Source organism: Mus caroli, chromosome 5 (genome assembly GCF_900094665.2).
Source record: "Mus caroli chromosome 5, CAROLI_EIJ_v1.1, whole genome shotgun sequence".
NCBI lineage: Eukaryota > Metazoa > Chordata > Mammalia > Rodentia > Muridae > Mus > Mus caroli.
In genome coordinates, this window is record NC_034574.1 from 84,213,615 (window position 1) to 84,230,174 (window position 16,560).

Below are 16,560 nucleotides of genomic sequence, written 5' to 3' on the forward strand. Positions count from 1 at the left end.
AAAAATTTGGGGAGTAGCCACACTAGAAGGACATTCATTCCTGAAACCCTCCTCTCAGGTGTTTCTGAGAGGGAGGATGACATCTGGCCAGTCCTCCGCTGGCCACCACTCCTCCCCCCGGGGGGTGGCATTAGGAAACCCTGGACAACCCGCTAGTAAGTCCTCGCGTGCCTAAGCACCTCCCCAGACTTATAAAGGTCGCTGCGCCGCGCCGGGTAGTTCAGCTCACTTGCCTGGCTGCTCAGAGTCACAGCGACTTGGTGGGCTCTGGTACCTGGATCAGCTCGGTTCCAACTCAGCCACAGGCACCTTGCTCCTGCCGGCCGCCGCGCACTCCGCAAGCTGCACCTAGATAGAAGGATGGAGACGCTCCCTGCCTCTTGGGTCTTGCCGCTGCTTTGTCTAGGTAAGCCCTCGACGCCCCCAAGAGGAGAAGAGGGGGAGGAAGGCGCGGTGCATTTGTCATAGGACAAGTATGGAGTTGTTAAAGTGCGCTCAGTCTAAGAGGATGTCGTCTGTGAGTCTGTCTTTCCCACTGGCGGGGCTGGGGAAGTGCGGGATGGTGCGACTTGGTCGGTTGAAGTTGCGTTTTGTCAATAAATTCATGACTAGCTTATGTTATGCATGAATTAATATCAATTTTACTGAAAAATTTTTTTTAAAGTTTAAAAGGTTTTCTTCCCCCCCCCCCCTTCTTTTGAAAATGAGGCAGTTCTAGAACCCCAAAGGTATGGACAGTATCTCTGATAGATGATTTACTTTCTTGGGGTGGGGCAGGAAGAGATTGCTTCAGCCTGCTAGAGACCTTTGTGCAAAGGACCGGTTTACAACCAGGGGGCTCTGGAATGTGGCTGCTCCAGCAGGGCTGCTGGGTTCAAGGCTACCTGGTCAGGTCCAGGAAGCAACTGCCAACAAACTTCTCACCTGCCGCTTTCCCCAGCAGCCCCTGCCTCCCAGGCTTAAAGATGGGTAGTTTAGAGAGGTTTTTGTTTGTTTTATGGATAGTTTTCTTGTTTGAAATGAGTTAGCTCTTGTGGACAGGGGCACGAATGTAGGAATCCCATTATTTGCAAAGTTTCTCTCTCTCTCTCTCTCTCTCTCTCTCTCTCTCTCTCTCTCTCTCTCTCGATTTATTTTGTTTAACCAATTGTCCCTAATTTCTTAAGTGCCAGATGATTTAAGACTTATATATAAACTTTCCCAATAGATGAACGTTTTAATAAGGAAATAAAAGTTATCAATCCAACATTCTTCTTAAACTTGCAATGAGACAAATTTCACTGAGACACTTCCTGTGCAGGATGCGACAGTTAAATTATGATTTTGACACGCCTTACAGGGGTTGGGAACCCTAATGAAGTACATACTATGCATACTTAGAGATTACACGTTTAAGGGCAAGAACCCAAGTAGAAACTGGATCTGTGGTTTCTGTCAAAAATGAGCTAAGAATGCCTTGCTAGAAGAGCAATTTTAAGCAATGTGGCTTCACTGTGTTTAGTTTAAGGTCTCTGAAAAGGATAAACTCCAAACGGTGACAGTCTTCCTCAAGTTAGGCATGAACCTAAAGGTCACAGTGGTGGAGTGACTTTGTTTTTCCACTTACAAGGTGTATTCGGACAATGCAACTGTCTATTCTGTGCATCTCAGTGGATATGCTAATGTGGGATAGCAAGAGTCTGTGAATAATGGGGTTGCTAGCCGCCTAGTGCGGGGTGTGCTGTGTGTGTTTTTGTTGTCATGAAAGTGCTTAACTCCTTTATTGCAGTCCTTAATTACAGTTCACCTGTTTCATCAGGCGCCAAGCCCGATTCCAAATGAGCTAGGTCAGTTTCTGTTCTCCCAGTCTGTTGAGATCCTTCTTGTCACTAGAAAAGTTCCTGTTTGGAGTTCTAGGTTGTATCTTTATAGCCTGGTATGTAGGCAGGTCTTATTGTTTCAGTCCAAAGCATAGAGAAGGAGAAAGAAAGAAAGAAAGAAAGAAAGAAAGAAAGAAAGAAAGAAAGAAAGAAAGAAAGAAAGAAAGAAAGAAAGAAAGAAAGAGCCACTTGATATTGGAATTTATACTCCTCCTTAAAGAAAAGATTGCCTAGAAATCAGACTTTGCCCCTCTAAGGAAAGTGATAATTTAGACTTACGCATACTTTTATTGCTTTTGTGGAATGCCTGTGCATTTATGATTCTGAGAGACTTCCCATCCCTAATGTATGCAGTCTCAAGTAGTTACTACATACAGCCATTTCACTACTATTACATTTGCAAAAGTTTGAGATCCATGCTCTTGTTTTGTGTACAAGGAAACCAACCCACGTTCCCAGACAAAACATGGTAAGTTGGGAGAGGCCAGGTCTAAGTTGACTAGCATTTTTAGTTAAATGAGCATTAAAAGTAAAAGGGTGGACATAGCTCAGCTATGAATGGTTTTCTGAATAATCGGTAAGTGTACAGCTGTCTTGTCCCTTCTGATCTTGTGAGATCAGAGAGAGGGTGAGACTTTTTGTTTTTTTTTTTTTTTAATTTTGAGCTCTGCAGTTGGCAGCTATGTGTAGTGAGGCCTGAGCTGAGGTCAGAAATTCTCATTCCTGTTCAAATGGGGTTTTGAGGATATTCATGAGTGGCATCTCCACAGCCAATTTGGTGTGGCTTCATTACATGGTGAAAGAATTAAGCAGAGTAAATGATCTTTCTCAAAACTACGAGAAGCAGAATCTCAGTGAGACGGCAGGGTTGCCTTCTATTGACCCTGGGAGTTTATGATCTGCCAGACTGTTGGCATAACCTGAGATGACACACCTGGGAAGAAGGCATGCTGAAGGGACTCTCCTGTCTGAATTTTGACCCATACCCCAGGTGCCTTTTGCATTGTCTCGACACTTGAGCAGCTTAGATAATTGGGGTGTCCAGTTTGGCACTGGAATCCAAATCCAGGAGGCAAGACAAAAAGCAGCTATTACCAAATGCCTGCTGTGGGCTGGCCATGTTTTGTGTTAAGCATCTTAAACCCTATCACCCCATTTTATCCTTGAATAATCACTGAATAAAGCCAGATATAATGGTGTACTTTTGGTCAATGCAGACACTAAGACTCAGCAATATCAAATACCTTAGAAAGACTAGTAGACTAGGGCCAAAAGACAAAGTTCAAGGCCACTCTTCAGCAGGTGTCAGTAGTCATTGGGTTCAAAGGCAAAAGGGAAGTCAAAAGAACAGGTTCTAATAGAGAAACTCCAGAGTTAACTAGGACTGTCCTGGAAATGGAACCTACTCAATGTGGGCTCACTTCTGGAGCCAAACCAGACAGAGGAAAAAAAACACTTATCTATCCTTTCAACCTGGGCTAAATTAGTTGACTTTTAAATATAATATTCATAGTATGTATGCATATATGTATGCATGCACACATGTATGTATATGTGTATGATGTGTATGTGCACACAAGCTTGTGTCAATTCAATAGCTTTCATATCACGTTTATAATTTATGATTTTGACCTAGAAGGTTTAATTTTATTCATATAGATCTCTGACATGAGCTTCATTATGAAGTAGTCATTGAAGCTGGCAGAATCTCTTATTTCTCTTACTTTCCAAAATATATATCAACTAAGGTAGTCAGGAAGAGAGTATCTTACATTTCTGTTCCTTGTGTCTTTATGTAATTGTTAATTTTCTTGCCAGTTTTATGAATCTTCTATTCTCTGTAGAGAGGCAGAAGGTAGGCGTCCTTTCTTAAGAGACCACACATTGAGGTGTGCCTTCCTCATTTGTACTCTAAATATAGGCTTATGTAAATTGTCTATTAATGTGGCTATAATTGCTGTTGGGAGCATTCCACTGGAAGACAATGGAAGGTTCCCCAAAGCTGTGACAGGCAAGAATCTTAGAGAGGAGCCACCTGACAGCCTTGGTATGCCAATGCAATCCTGGGACATTTTTATTTTTAATGAGGTAATGCAAAAGACTTTGTGTCCTCTGGTGATACCATTGGTGTACGTCTGGTCTAGCTAGAGAGCTGATAAAGGTTCAGTTGCATTCTAGGTTAAAGTAATGATTTCATTAACTAGCATGCTATTTCTAATACTCAAGATCATCTGACATTTGTTCTGAAAAAAGGTTACTGACTCTTAGGTCAAAATTATGAATTAAAAATATGAGATATGGAAGTTACTGACACACAGGCTTGTGTATACATACACATTTATTGGGTATCAGGACTTTATAGTTTGTAATTGAAAGGCTTAGTGATGAAGCACACACGCCATACCACCATTGAGCCAACCTCTTTCTCTGGGGCTATTCACATCATACCTAAGAATAAGTCTGTATCTAAACAGAACCAGTGGGGGCGTAAGGAAGTAACAGTTTATGTTAAATATCCGTGTTGGCTGGATTCATAACTAGATTAAAACCTTATTCATTTCTCATCAATACATTTTTCTTTGACCAGTGCACCTGAGACAAAAGATATCTTGAAATTAATTGACAGATTTTGAAAAATCCTATGGTCAGTGCCCATTTAATCTCCCACCCCTGTATGCCTGACTCTCTGGTTATAGACTATTCACTGAGGTTATACTTACCCAACTTTGTGTATTTCCTGTACTCTCTCTCTCTCTCTCTCTCTCTCTCTCTCTCTCTCTCTCTCTGTGTGTGTGTGTGTGTGTGTGTGTGTAGTGGGAAAGAGTGAGGAAAGGAAGAGTAAAAGGGAGATGGAGAGAGAGGGGAGGGGGAGGGAGGTAGGGAGGCAAAGAGAGTGAGAGAGGCAGGGACAGAGAGGCAGAAGAGAAAAGGAGGGGGTGGATATTGCATAGTGAGGAGAAGGAATGATGGATAACCAGTAGGAGAATGAGGAGTCATTTAATTCAAACCCTGCACCTCCCTCCATCTGACCTCTCTCACTGCTCTCTGTTTCTAGAGGTAAGGAATTTCTTAGCAGGGAGATAAAATAAATGGACTGAGCCAGACCTGGAGCCCATATCTCAGGAGCCTGGTGCAGGATATTTGGCACTGACACTTTAGCCATGAATGGGTTAGTTCTCTGTGGTGGGCTGGCCTGAGCACAGCAGGGTGCTTAGCAGCAAACCAGGATTCTAGCTGCTAGATGACAGTAGCAACTCCCACTGTGACAATTAGAAACTTCTCCAGACCTCTTCAAACATCCTTGGCTGATAAAATTAGCCCTGGTTGAGAACCACTGATTGAACATATGCTTTTTTTTTAATTTTTAATATTTTTATTACATATTTTCCTCAGTTACATTTCCAATGCTATCCCAAAAGTCCCCTATAGCGCCCCCCACTTCCCTACCCACCCATTCCCATTCTTTTGACCCTGGCATTCCCCTATATTGGGGCATATAAAGTTTGCAAGTCCAATGGGCCTCTCTTTCCAGTGATGGCCGACTAGGCCATCTTTCGATACATATGCAGCTATGCTTTTATTGTCTCCCTTAATTCACAGGTTGAATTACCAAGATGTTCATAGTAGTGGGGGCCTGGGTACCACTTCTAGTGTTTTAAGAGTCATCGTTGGGGGTTCCATGAGAGAATGTTTGCCTAACATGAGCAAAGTCCTGTTTAATGTCAGCATCACAAAACCTATAAGCTTAGCAATGCCTGTTTCTTCAGACATTGCACAGCTGACCCCCTGCTCCTCTTGTTACTCTTCTGCCATTCACAATGCTAAACTTGCCCATTCCCTCCAATTTATTTTTCTCTTTCCTTGACCATTTCTGTCAGCCTAATTGTTCCCCAGGTTTCTTGTTTTTGCTCCATATTATTTCTTTGGAACATGTAAAAAGGTCCCATTTATACAATAATATCTCATTTGATTTCCAAACGGGCTTCATCAGCTCCTTCCAGAACCCATGCACACATAAAGGTGATGTACGATGTTCAGATTCAAATCCAATCACTTAGAAAGTCCACCCTTTATCCATTCACGCACAAATGGGATGTCCTGCCTGCTTCCTGCACACACACAGGTCCTGTAACCCTGGTGTGTTCTGACTGAATCCTTACCATTCTTCATGTAGTCTGTTTTCTTCATTCTCACCCTACGTGTAGAACTCCATTGAATCTATGAAGGATGAGAACTATGTCTTTTTCCATCATGTTCAAAGCTTCACAAATAGAAAGTGCTCAATAGATATGTATTGAATAAATATTTCATTCATGTAACCAACTAGAAAGAAGTATGAGATGAGCTGACTTCTTCTTCTTCTTCTTCTTCTTCTTCTTCTTCTTCTTCTTCTTCTTCTTCTTCTTCTTCTTCTTCTTCTTCTTCTTCTCCTTCTTCTTCCTTTTCTTCTTCTTCTAGCTAAACCCTTCTTGTGTATGTGCCTCTCACTGAAGTCTAATTCTTCAATGCAAACCAAAGCTATATATTCACAAACTACATCTTCATGAAAGGGAAGACTTGAGTACCTCTTGATATGTGCTCTATAGTATGTAACTGCTCTGGGTGAAAATAAGTTATCTTCAAGTTTTTAAAATGACCCATTCATGACAACGTAATAGCACATGCCTGTATTTCCAGGAACAGTTAGAGTGAGAGGATGTTTGAAAATTTGAGACTGGCCTCGGCTGCATAGAGAGAACTTGTCTTTTAAAACAATATCAAAGGGTGCTTAGATGACATCATCTATAGTCATTTTCTTGTGTGAGGGCCTGCGTGTGTTCACTGATTAAAACTTTATCCTTGTGAAAAGATTCATGTTTGGCCTCCAGCATGTACAGTGAAAGTAAATGCTGGAAGAAATGTCACAAAATAGTCAAAGCTTCAGTCATCATCATGACTACAGTCATCACTGTGACTACAGTAAAAAGACCCCAAACAACAACACTAGAATCCAGCTGTTGATCCTTTATGGAGCTTCTTGTTCAAAATTAGATGTTTACATGTTCAGTTTGAATCAACAAAAGTAGAAGCCAGAAAGAAGGACACACATTTACACAAGGCTGTAAAAAGTATCCCCCCATGTTAAACTGTCTCAAGGAAAGATTCCAATAGAGTTAAAGTAATACTCTACAGATGCATTCTCAGCTTGTAGGAGAACTGTAGGTCATCTTTAGAATTCTAAGTCATAAAGTTCCTGGACACCAAGACTAATATTTTACCCCAAATACAAGAGTTCTTCAGATTCTCCCTCATTATGGAAAATATATAATTTTTCCTCAGCGTTTTCCTTTAGCACTGTATCACAAGATATCTCAAATGTAAAAACACTTTAGGGTATGGTTTAGAAGCTCCTACTGATACTATGGAGTAAAGGTTAATGCATATCATTGGAAGGGATGTTATATTAAATCCTTCCTTGCCACTTGCCAAGGAAAATTTCTTGGACCTCTTAAAACTCAAAATTAAAACAAACATCTGGATATCTGTATTGTATCAATCACTTGTGATGTTTCATTTCAAATGAAGTTTTTTCAGTTATCTATATGATGCTCAAGTATATATAAAGCATAAGAATATACACACATATTCTCTGAAATACAGATTGTCACTGTACAGGACAGAAAACAGATCCTTTCATGACATGGTTGGACAGATTCACTGGTGCAATCTCACATTTTCATATCTTCTTATACGATTTCATCTGCAAACTATTCTGTTGGTGGGTTCCATATGAACAGAATTTTTCCTTCACTTTTTCTAAGTGCACAAGATCCAATAGATCAACTGCTATCAAGAAATTCTATAACCCCACCTTGGAAGAAAATGGCAAACCAAATAGCTCCAGGGCAGGCCAGCTGGTGTGACCTTGGGAAGGATTCAAAGCAGATTTGCCTACCCTATTGGGCCAGGCAAATACTGCTTTTTTGGTCTAAAATATTCTACAAGATTTCATTGGAAAAAGAAGGTGAATGCCTCTCATTCACTAATATCATTTATTTTAGACCATTTTCATTTGCTTGATTGCTTTTTAAAGAAGCCTTTTTTATTTGAATTTTTTAATATTTTTTTATCTATTTATTTTTTCCTTCCTGAGGCTTGGGGATGTTTTGCTGACTTGGCCATCCCTTCAGTCCCAGAATCCCAATTTCCTCTCCTTTGGTCTCTGTGAGCCCCTCTGTCCTCACTAGGAAGCAGGTCAGAAGAAACTGTAGGCAATGAGAAAATTTTGTATGTCAGGTATTCTGCCTGACTATTGGTCAAACAGGTCCTAGCACTCCAGGGCTCCCGGCTATCAGGGCTATCCCCATTCCGGCGACAGCACTCAGACTCTCCCACGCACACGCACGGTCCCCATCATTGCTTAAGGGTGTAGGTTGGGCCCTGACTCATGGGGAAGAGGCGAATTGCATCCTGTGAGTCAGTGGTTCCATTTCCTGCTGGTGTGTTTGAGATTTCACTGAAATGCAGTCTCCAAAATGTGACGGGGAGATGAAGAGAGAACATTAAATTCTTAAACCCACTTGGGGCTATGACCCAGATAATAGTCTTCAAGTGGTTTTGGCCTTTGCTTTTTGGGGTGAAGTTGAAATTCTAAGCACAAGTTTGCATTTATAGACCATCTACCTCTGTCACCTTGCATAGACTTCATCAGAATCTTAGTAACCAGGAATTGTCATTACATCTGATTTTAACACAGGCATGATCCAAAGTGTTTAACCCAGTGTATGACTTTTTTAGCAGGAGTTCATTATAAGGAAAGAAAACCTTAAATAAAATATTTACAATTGAACCACAGATTGTTATACACAAACCCACTAAAATCATGAAAAACTTAAGACTTAAAAACTTAAGGAACTATATGGACATGACACTAGGGTATATTCCCTCCCTGTACAACTTAAAACAATGACTACTGGGCTGTGATTGTAGCTAGTGACAGAATGCTTACCAACCATGGGCAGTGCTTTCAGTCTACTACTCAACACTTTGCAAAAGTGACAGGCATTGATATCACAGTTCTCTGTGGGTGGGCTTTTCAATCTCCTAATTACCACATTCATCCCTCCATTCAACGTTCCGAAGTCCTGTGTCAGGCACACCTGTATATGGAGATAGATGATTTAGACTCACTTTTGTCAATCACTGGCATGATCTCCCACTTTAACATAATTATTTACGATTTCATCTGTAAACTGTTTGGCTGGTGGATTACCACAGCAAGTCACACAGAAACTGCCCAACCAATGAACCGTCTCCACACGAGCATCCCAGGCCAGGGAAGGCTAGTGTTCCAGGAGGTGCACACCCTAGGCTAAACACTACAATGTACAAAGACAAATATTTCACCCACGGCCTAAGCAATTCAAAGCTTATAATAGAAGATGAACTAATAACTTATCAAAGCCGTAATAAACAACAATGGAACAGTACAGAGCACCGGTTGGGATCAGCTGCAGCTTACAGCAGGGACAGGTAGCATTTGACAGCAGTCTTAAGCAGGGCATACTCATCTTAACATCAGCACCTTTCTTGTCTGTGTGACTTCTAAATAAAGGATGGTGCGCTTGGATAGAGAAACTCGTGTCCCAGCCCCCCCCCCCAAAAAAAAGGTACTTTCCTGGATTGAGAATTGAAATGTCTCCTCCAGGAATAACAGGGAAGAGCTGATTGTGTGTGGGGGTGGGGTGGGGTGGGGGAGTGTTAAGGATAAAATCACACACAGTCAGAAGTCCAGTTTTTGTTGAGGAGACTGTCTAGGTTAAAGGGGTCTTCAGTACAGTGCATGGTAAAACTATCAAGAAATGGAATGAAAGTAATGTGGACGAGACTCCAGCTCCTCCTCCAATTCATACACTTCATTCTGCAACTATGTGAAAACAGTTTTCATCTTTGAACTGACAGTACAAAGACTTTGGTCCTTCTTTCTCTTTCTTTCTTTCTTTCTTTCTTTCTTTCTTTCTTTCTTTCTTTCTTTCTTTCTTTCTTTCTTTCTTTTTTCTTTCTTTCTCTCTCTCTCTCTCTCTCTCTCTCTCTCTCTCTCTCTCTCTCTCTGTTTTGTTTTCTTTTCAGTCATTTAAGAAAGATTAACTTTGGCCTATCAAAGCAATCCATGTTGATTGGAGAAGCATGGCCAGGGAGCAGATGCTTCTCGATGAGTGGTTCTTGACCTGTGGGTCATGACCCCTTTGGAGGGATAATGACCCTTTCATAGGGTCACCTCCTATCAGCTGTCTGCATATCAGATAGTTATATTGTAATTCATAACAGTAGCAAAATTACAGTTATGAAGTAACAGCAAACATAATTTTATGGTTGGGGGTCACCACAACGGGAGGAACCGCATTAAATGATCTCAGCGTTAGGAAGGTGGCAGGCCACTGATTTACAACTTTCAAGGTTTCCAAACCAATGGGAGAATATAAAACTGAGTCTTTAGGTCTTGAGTTGGGTCCAGTTTGAAACATGGTAGGGAGTAGGAACCATGAGGTTGTACTTGATGTCGATCTGTGTCTTGATGTTTAGAACACCCTCATGTGCAGTCTGATTAGTAAGCCCAAAGTTCCTCTGATCAAGGAGAAAAATCACCTTTTCCCTATGGATTAAATGATGTATTTAAATGACAAATTATAGAGATTTATACTCTTACTATAAACCAGTTCATTCAAACTGGATAGTTCATTCAAACTACAGGCTAGAGGTTGACTGGAATATTTATGGGAATCTCTGATAAATCTGGTGTTCCGGGGGTGGGGTGGGGGGAGAGAAGAATCCATTCAGTCTCCTGAAAAGTCTGTAAGAACAATTGAGAGTTGGGGAAGAGAGTTACTGTGCTCAGGTTTTCTCATGACATTCTCATTTCCCCATTCCTTTTGAGGTGATGTAAATTATGCATCAGCTTCTGTAGTGTGTTCCATGGGATAATCATCACATTCAATATTACTACCCATTTCCAAATTCTGTCCTGTGGCCCATGTAATGTGCATCACCAGGGGAAGTTGTTTAAACTCCGCATGCTCAGTTCTTGTATGTCTGATGGAATTAATAGTTTCTTCCTTAGCACCTTTGACAGCATAAAGTGAGATAGCATAGATAAAATGAGCAGAACGGTATCTCCAAGCAGTGCACCTATGAGGTCAGCCCCTTGCGCCTGTTACTGCTAGCACAGCTCTTGACTCTATAATAGTAACTCCTACAGTTCAGAAAAAAGATGGGTGTTCAAACACACAAAGGTGAAACAAGAGAGGTGAAATGCTCTTGTGTGGATGCGTATAGAAGTAAAAGGCTCTTCTTATTATGTTCCCCATACAATTCAGAAGTGGTCTGAGTCATTCTGATGCCTAATTTCTACCGTTTATCTTTTTACTGAATGAGGCAGTTGTTTGGAAGTTCGCTGTGCTGACAAAGACTGGTCGCTAGGGCTTGCACAGCTTGGCATACTTCAGCAGCTTCTTCCAGGACTAGATAAGACCCACACATGGTCCTCCTGTATCCATGGGTTCAAAATACTGGAGAATACTGACTGTCCTGAACATAACAACACAGTCCAACAGATACCATATAGCATCTACATTGTATTAGGTTTAGGATGTAACCTGGAGATGATTTAGGTTACACTAGAAGACAAATTCAAGTTATGGACAAATCCTATGCTGCTTTGTGAAAGGGACCTGGGTATCTGTAAGTTCACTGTATGTAGACAATGCTGGAGCTTGTCCACATGAACCAAAAGGGGCAACAATATTCTCATTTTATCTAGATTATATTTTGCGAATTATATGACTGTTTCCTTAACAGTCTGTCATCACTTTGATGAACTAACTTCTTAAAACAAAAATTCCAATACATCCCAAAGACATGCAGAACTGTAACGAAAGTTGCTTTCCTCGCAGCACTAATTGCATATTTGATTTTCTTCCATAACTAGGTTCCCACCTTCTACAAGCAGTTATCAGCACAACCGTGATCCCATCATGTATCCCAGGAGAATTCGAGGATAATTGTACAGCCTTAGGTAAGTCTATGGTCATGAAAGTGACATCAAACTTGTACACATTTTCAAATAAAATGTCAATATAAATACATGCTAATGAAGCACTAGGAAGAGACACCTGCCTTATCCATTTTAACCTAACAATTAATTAGAAATCTGGAGAAATTACATGAAGGAATAAGAAGGGGAGAAAGATCAGGCATGTAGTTATAAAGATTTGGGTTTTGGAAGCATGGAAACCAAAACAAATCATATTGAGTATAAAGCTACTATTGGAAAAGATTTGAAGGGCCAGATCCTATGAAGAACAGGAAAATGCAAACTCCATACACAACATGTTCTCTCTTGGTAGATGTGCCATGAAAGAGGAATGAATACTCCCCTTCTGTTTCAGCCATAGGTCTCAGGAAGCATCCATAGAGTGCCTAGTGTGATCAGCACTATGTTAAGGTAGAAATACAAAGGTGAATGATAGACAGCCATTGATCCCCCATGGGCAACATAGGCCAGGAGAACTAACTCTCCGTGCTTTGCTCTGAGTGAAATACTAAATCCAAAGAATGGTTCTAGGTTTTCTACTTCTTTCTTGTCCATTGCCACCAAGGTTTCTGGAATTTTGTCAATCTCCTTCCATCACTGGTTTGCTTGTTTGATTTGTTTTGATTTTTATGGGTAGTTATTTGGGCAGGAATGCTTTCTTTGGAGAATTTTCTAAATACTTTAGGTAAATCATTGTTTTCTTTATTCATACACACACACACACACACACACACATGAGACAGATCAGATCGACAGATCTCATGTTTCCCAGGCTGGCTTCAAACACCTATGTAGGTGAGGCTAACCTTGAACCATTCTGTACCTACCTCGGCAGTAGGGAAGGTACCACTATATCCAGTTCAAATGGTGGTATGGATTGAACTTAGACTTTGTGCATTCTAGACACATGCTCTGCCAATGGACCTACATTGCCTCCATCATAAATAATAAAAACTCTTACATTAACTGCTGTATTTTCTTAGAAGACTCTCTATTTCAAAATTTGTCTAGTTCATGGTCAGGTATCCATTCAAGAGATGTTCAAGAGTGGTTTCTTGGTTGATAATCTCAATGATTTGGAAATATACATCCAACCAAGGCTTATTTTAGAATTAAACTCTCCTGAACTAATTAATGTTTTCAACTCATAATTTAATTATTTTTTTTAAGTAAGGAATTTCAGAATTGCTTGGGGACTTCAGAAAACAAGCAAACAAAAGACAAGTTTTACCTGGGGGAAGGGAATGATCCAAGCATGGAGGGTGTGTGTGTGTGTGTCTGCCTACCTGCCTGTCTGACTTTTGAGAATTATATCCTCAAAATTCATTTTGTTTAGCCTATTTATTGTATGTTCGGGTGTTTGTTTATTGGCTGTGGGAAATGTGATAAGTTGAGTAATGCCTTCGCCCTGAAAATTCTCCACTGTTAACCCCTGACCTGTCTGCTGAAGTTGCTTAGAGAAAGGATAGCTATACAGCCAGAGTCCCTGAACACAAGTCATTAAACTTTCCATTCCTTTCACAGTTCAGATGGAAGACGATCCCCGTGTGGCTCAAGTGCTGATTACAAAGTGTAGTCCTGACATGGACGGCTACTGCTTGCATGGCCATTGCATCTACGTGGTGGACATGAGTGAGAAATACTGCAGGTGAAGTGACCAAACTGAGCATGCAATGACAGTTCTGAACCCTGCACTTTCCTCGCCTCTTCTGTAGTTAATAGATTCTATGGGCTGTTGAAACGTATTTTATAGATACTATTAAAATTTTTATTACTTCTTCAAAATTAGGAAACAAGTAGACTGTTTCAGTCTGGACAGATACTTTGGGGTAGATAAGAACGAGGGGAAATTCACATGCCTCCCCTCATTACAATGGCATATCCATATATGCATATATATGAAATTCTAGACGACCAGTACCTCAGCAGCTACACCCATTGTCCTTTTGCTGCTATAGTTTGAACTAGATGCTGTGTAGAGCTAGTTTACTAATATTGAGTTAACTCTGCATTCCATTTTTGAATTCATTTTTATAACTTTTAACAAATCATCCTGGTTTCTTATATTGCAGTGGGGACTTAGTTCTTGTAATGCTAACTCATAGCATGATCTCGTTTTAAAATAATTGGTTTTCTTTGCTGTTGTTCTCTTTTAGATGTGAAGTGGGCTACACTGGTCTGCGATGTGAACACTTCTTTCTAACTGTTCACCAACCCTTGAGCAAAGAATACGTTGCATTGACAGTGATTCTCATTTTCCTGTTTCTCATCATAACCGCTGGATGCATATACTATTTCTGCAGATGGTAAGCCAGTTAGTTTTATAGCCTTTTTTTTAATTACCAAAACACAGATCTATCAACTGGTTAAAATGTAAACTTAGTATGAGAGGAACAAAGTGGAATCTGCGTTGTCTTACTAGCAAAGATGTTTTGCTGCATAGCACCGGGGTTTCATTCGGTCACTGACCTCTACTTCCTGCCTATGTGCATGTAAAACTCAAGTAGGGAACATAATTTATTCATAACATACAGACAGAAATTCTCATCCTATAATAATTAGGGTTCTCCCCTTACAGTGAGTGGTATTATTACAAAATGATAACTAAAAAGAAATATAACTAAAGATTGTCAAGGTTTTTACTTTGACTGGACCTGTGAAATTGAGAATACTAGAATAATAGTGTTAATAAAAGTGTTTGCAGATTATTTTTATTAGTTTGAAGTTGGTACAAATTGTAGAGATTTTTTTCCCCAGAAAGTCATTGTTTAGATTTTGTGCTAGGCAGCTCTCTGATGATAATGCCTTCCTCACTATATGTACCAGAACTTAATACAGGTGAGAGAAACTGATAGAGAAAGATGCTGGAGCGTCACTCCTGTCATTTCTCAGCTTTATGCCCATGTCAAGCCCTGGGAGAAACACTTTTACAGTGTTAACTGTGTCACCATGTCCATTTCTTACCTAAACGGTTGGACAATGGGACACCATTCTCTTGCTTTCTTGCTTTACCCATTACCTGACCCAAACCTACTCTGTCTGGGCATTTTACATAAGCTCCTGGAGTCTATGTATTTATTTCAGGGCTTGTTTTTATAACTGTTAGTTACAGTGTTGTTTCATTTCTGATTATTTACAGGTACAAAAATCGAAAAAGTAAAAAATCGAGGGAGGAATACGAGAGAGTGACCTCAGGGGACCCAGTGCTGCCACAAGTCTGAACAGTGCCATCAAGTTATGGACAAGGATGCACAGTGTGCCTGGCTGATGTCAATATTTTGTCATGTTAATAATATTTATGTTGGGTCATGTGTTAGGTCAATAACTGTATATTTTTAATACAATTGGAAAGTGTTTTATTTTTGACAGAAATATATTTCCTAATATATTATATGTAACATATTTAATAGCAAAAGAAATTTGATATTTTTGTAAGAATTTCCTGAGTACGATGCTTTATTGAAAAGCTTCAAAGTCCATTAAGCTGATGCAGTGCTTAGAGAGAGCGATGCCCAATCTGTGGCTCGGGAGGTGTCTGCAAGTGACATTCCTGTGAGCTTAGTGATATGGTCAAATCCATTGCATCGGTAATTTATTTTCTTCTTCTTGTGTCTGTGATCATTGACTTGACTGAATTGTGGCTTGGCACAGTGGTTGGCGAGCCTCATAGTATAGTCAAATCAATTGCATAAGTAATTTATTTTCTACTTTTTATGTCTGTGATAATTGCTTTGACTTTATTAGAATATATTAAACAGTAATAACAATGGGACTTAGAGGAGGTAAACATAACTTGTGTGCTTCAAACCAGCTAGTCCTGGACAAGATGTCTCTTCAGTATCTCTGCTATTGGGTTCAGATGTGTCTAGGGGGACAAAGGACAGTTCCCTACGGTAACCCACTCAAACATTAGCTGCTCCACCTATGTAGAGTGTATCATGTGAGGTTGTTGCTTTGAATATCAATCAGAAAATCCACATCTGAAGACAAATTTGAACCCCATTTTAGAGTATTTATTTTTATAGGGAATTTGCTGAAGAATTATAACATTAAAGCAGAATCCAAATCAAAGTAATTGTATTTTTAAAATACAGGAGGGCGCTAACCAGATCTTGTCTAATATGGAAACGTACTTTTGTATTTCATGCTCAAGAGGATTTTTGGTTTTGCTTTTTGTTGTTGTTTTGTTGTTGTTTTGTTTGTTTAACATGGAGTCTCACTCTAGTCCAGACTGGCCTCAAGCTCATGGTAACCCTCCTGCTGTAACCTCCTGGGCTACAGTCATACATTACTGTGCCCAGATTCAAAATGGTTTTTCTTTCTTTCTTTGTTTTGTTCTGTTTTTGTTTGTTTGTTTTTGTTTTTGTTTGTTTGTTTGTTTTTTTTACAATACACCGTTCAGACAACATCTTATTTCAGATTTTAAAGCTACATTTTAAAACATATATCCTAATGCAGGAAGTGAAGAAAATACAGGAAAAAAAAATCAATCACAATCTATTTTTCCAAAGGGGAAACACATTTGAAAGCTTTTAAATGTAGACTTCATTATCCCTACCCATGGGAACTAAAGAGAAGCCTGTCCCATTTCTCTGTCCTTTGTTTGCTTTTGTGGAAAGACAGAAGGCTGGC

The 16,560-nt window shown here is 40.0% G+C and overlaps 1 protein-coding gene across 1 annotated transcript; it reads left to right on the top strand.

The window, feature by feature from the left end:
* Positions 1-223: 223 nt before the first annotated feature.
* Positions 224-16,017, top strand: Ereg (epiregulin). The gene is made up of 5 exons (XM_021163927.1): positions 224-406; positions 11,824-11,910; positions 13,453-13,576; positions 14,085-14,234; positions 15,068-16,017. The coding sequence occupies exons 1-5, from the start codon at positions 361-363 to the stop codon at positions 15,147-15,149; spliced, it is 489 nt and encodes a 162-aa protein (XP_021019586.1). The 5' UTR covers positions 224-360; the 3' UTR covers positions 15,150-16,017.
* Positions 16,018-16,560: the final 543 nt, after the last annotated feature.

Excerpts from the sequence above, each read along its gene's own strand:
- Ereg (XM_021163927.1), top strand. The coding sequence starts at position 361 with ATGGAGACGCTCCCTGCCTCTTGGGTCTTGCCGCTGCTTTGTCTAG. Across the intron at positions 13,577-14,084 it reads ATGAGTGAGAAATACTGCAG|ATGTGAAGTGGGCTACACTG; the intron begins GTGAAGTGACCA and ends GTTCTCTTTTAG. Across the intron at positions 14,235-15,067 it reads ATATACTATTTCTGCAGATG|GTACAAAAATCGAAAAAGTA; the intron begins GTAAGCCAGTTA and ends GATTATTTACAG.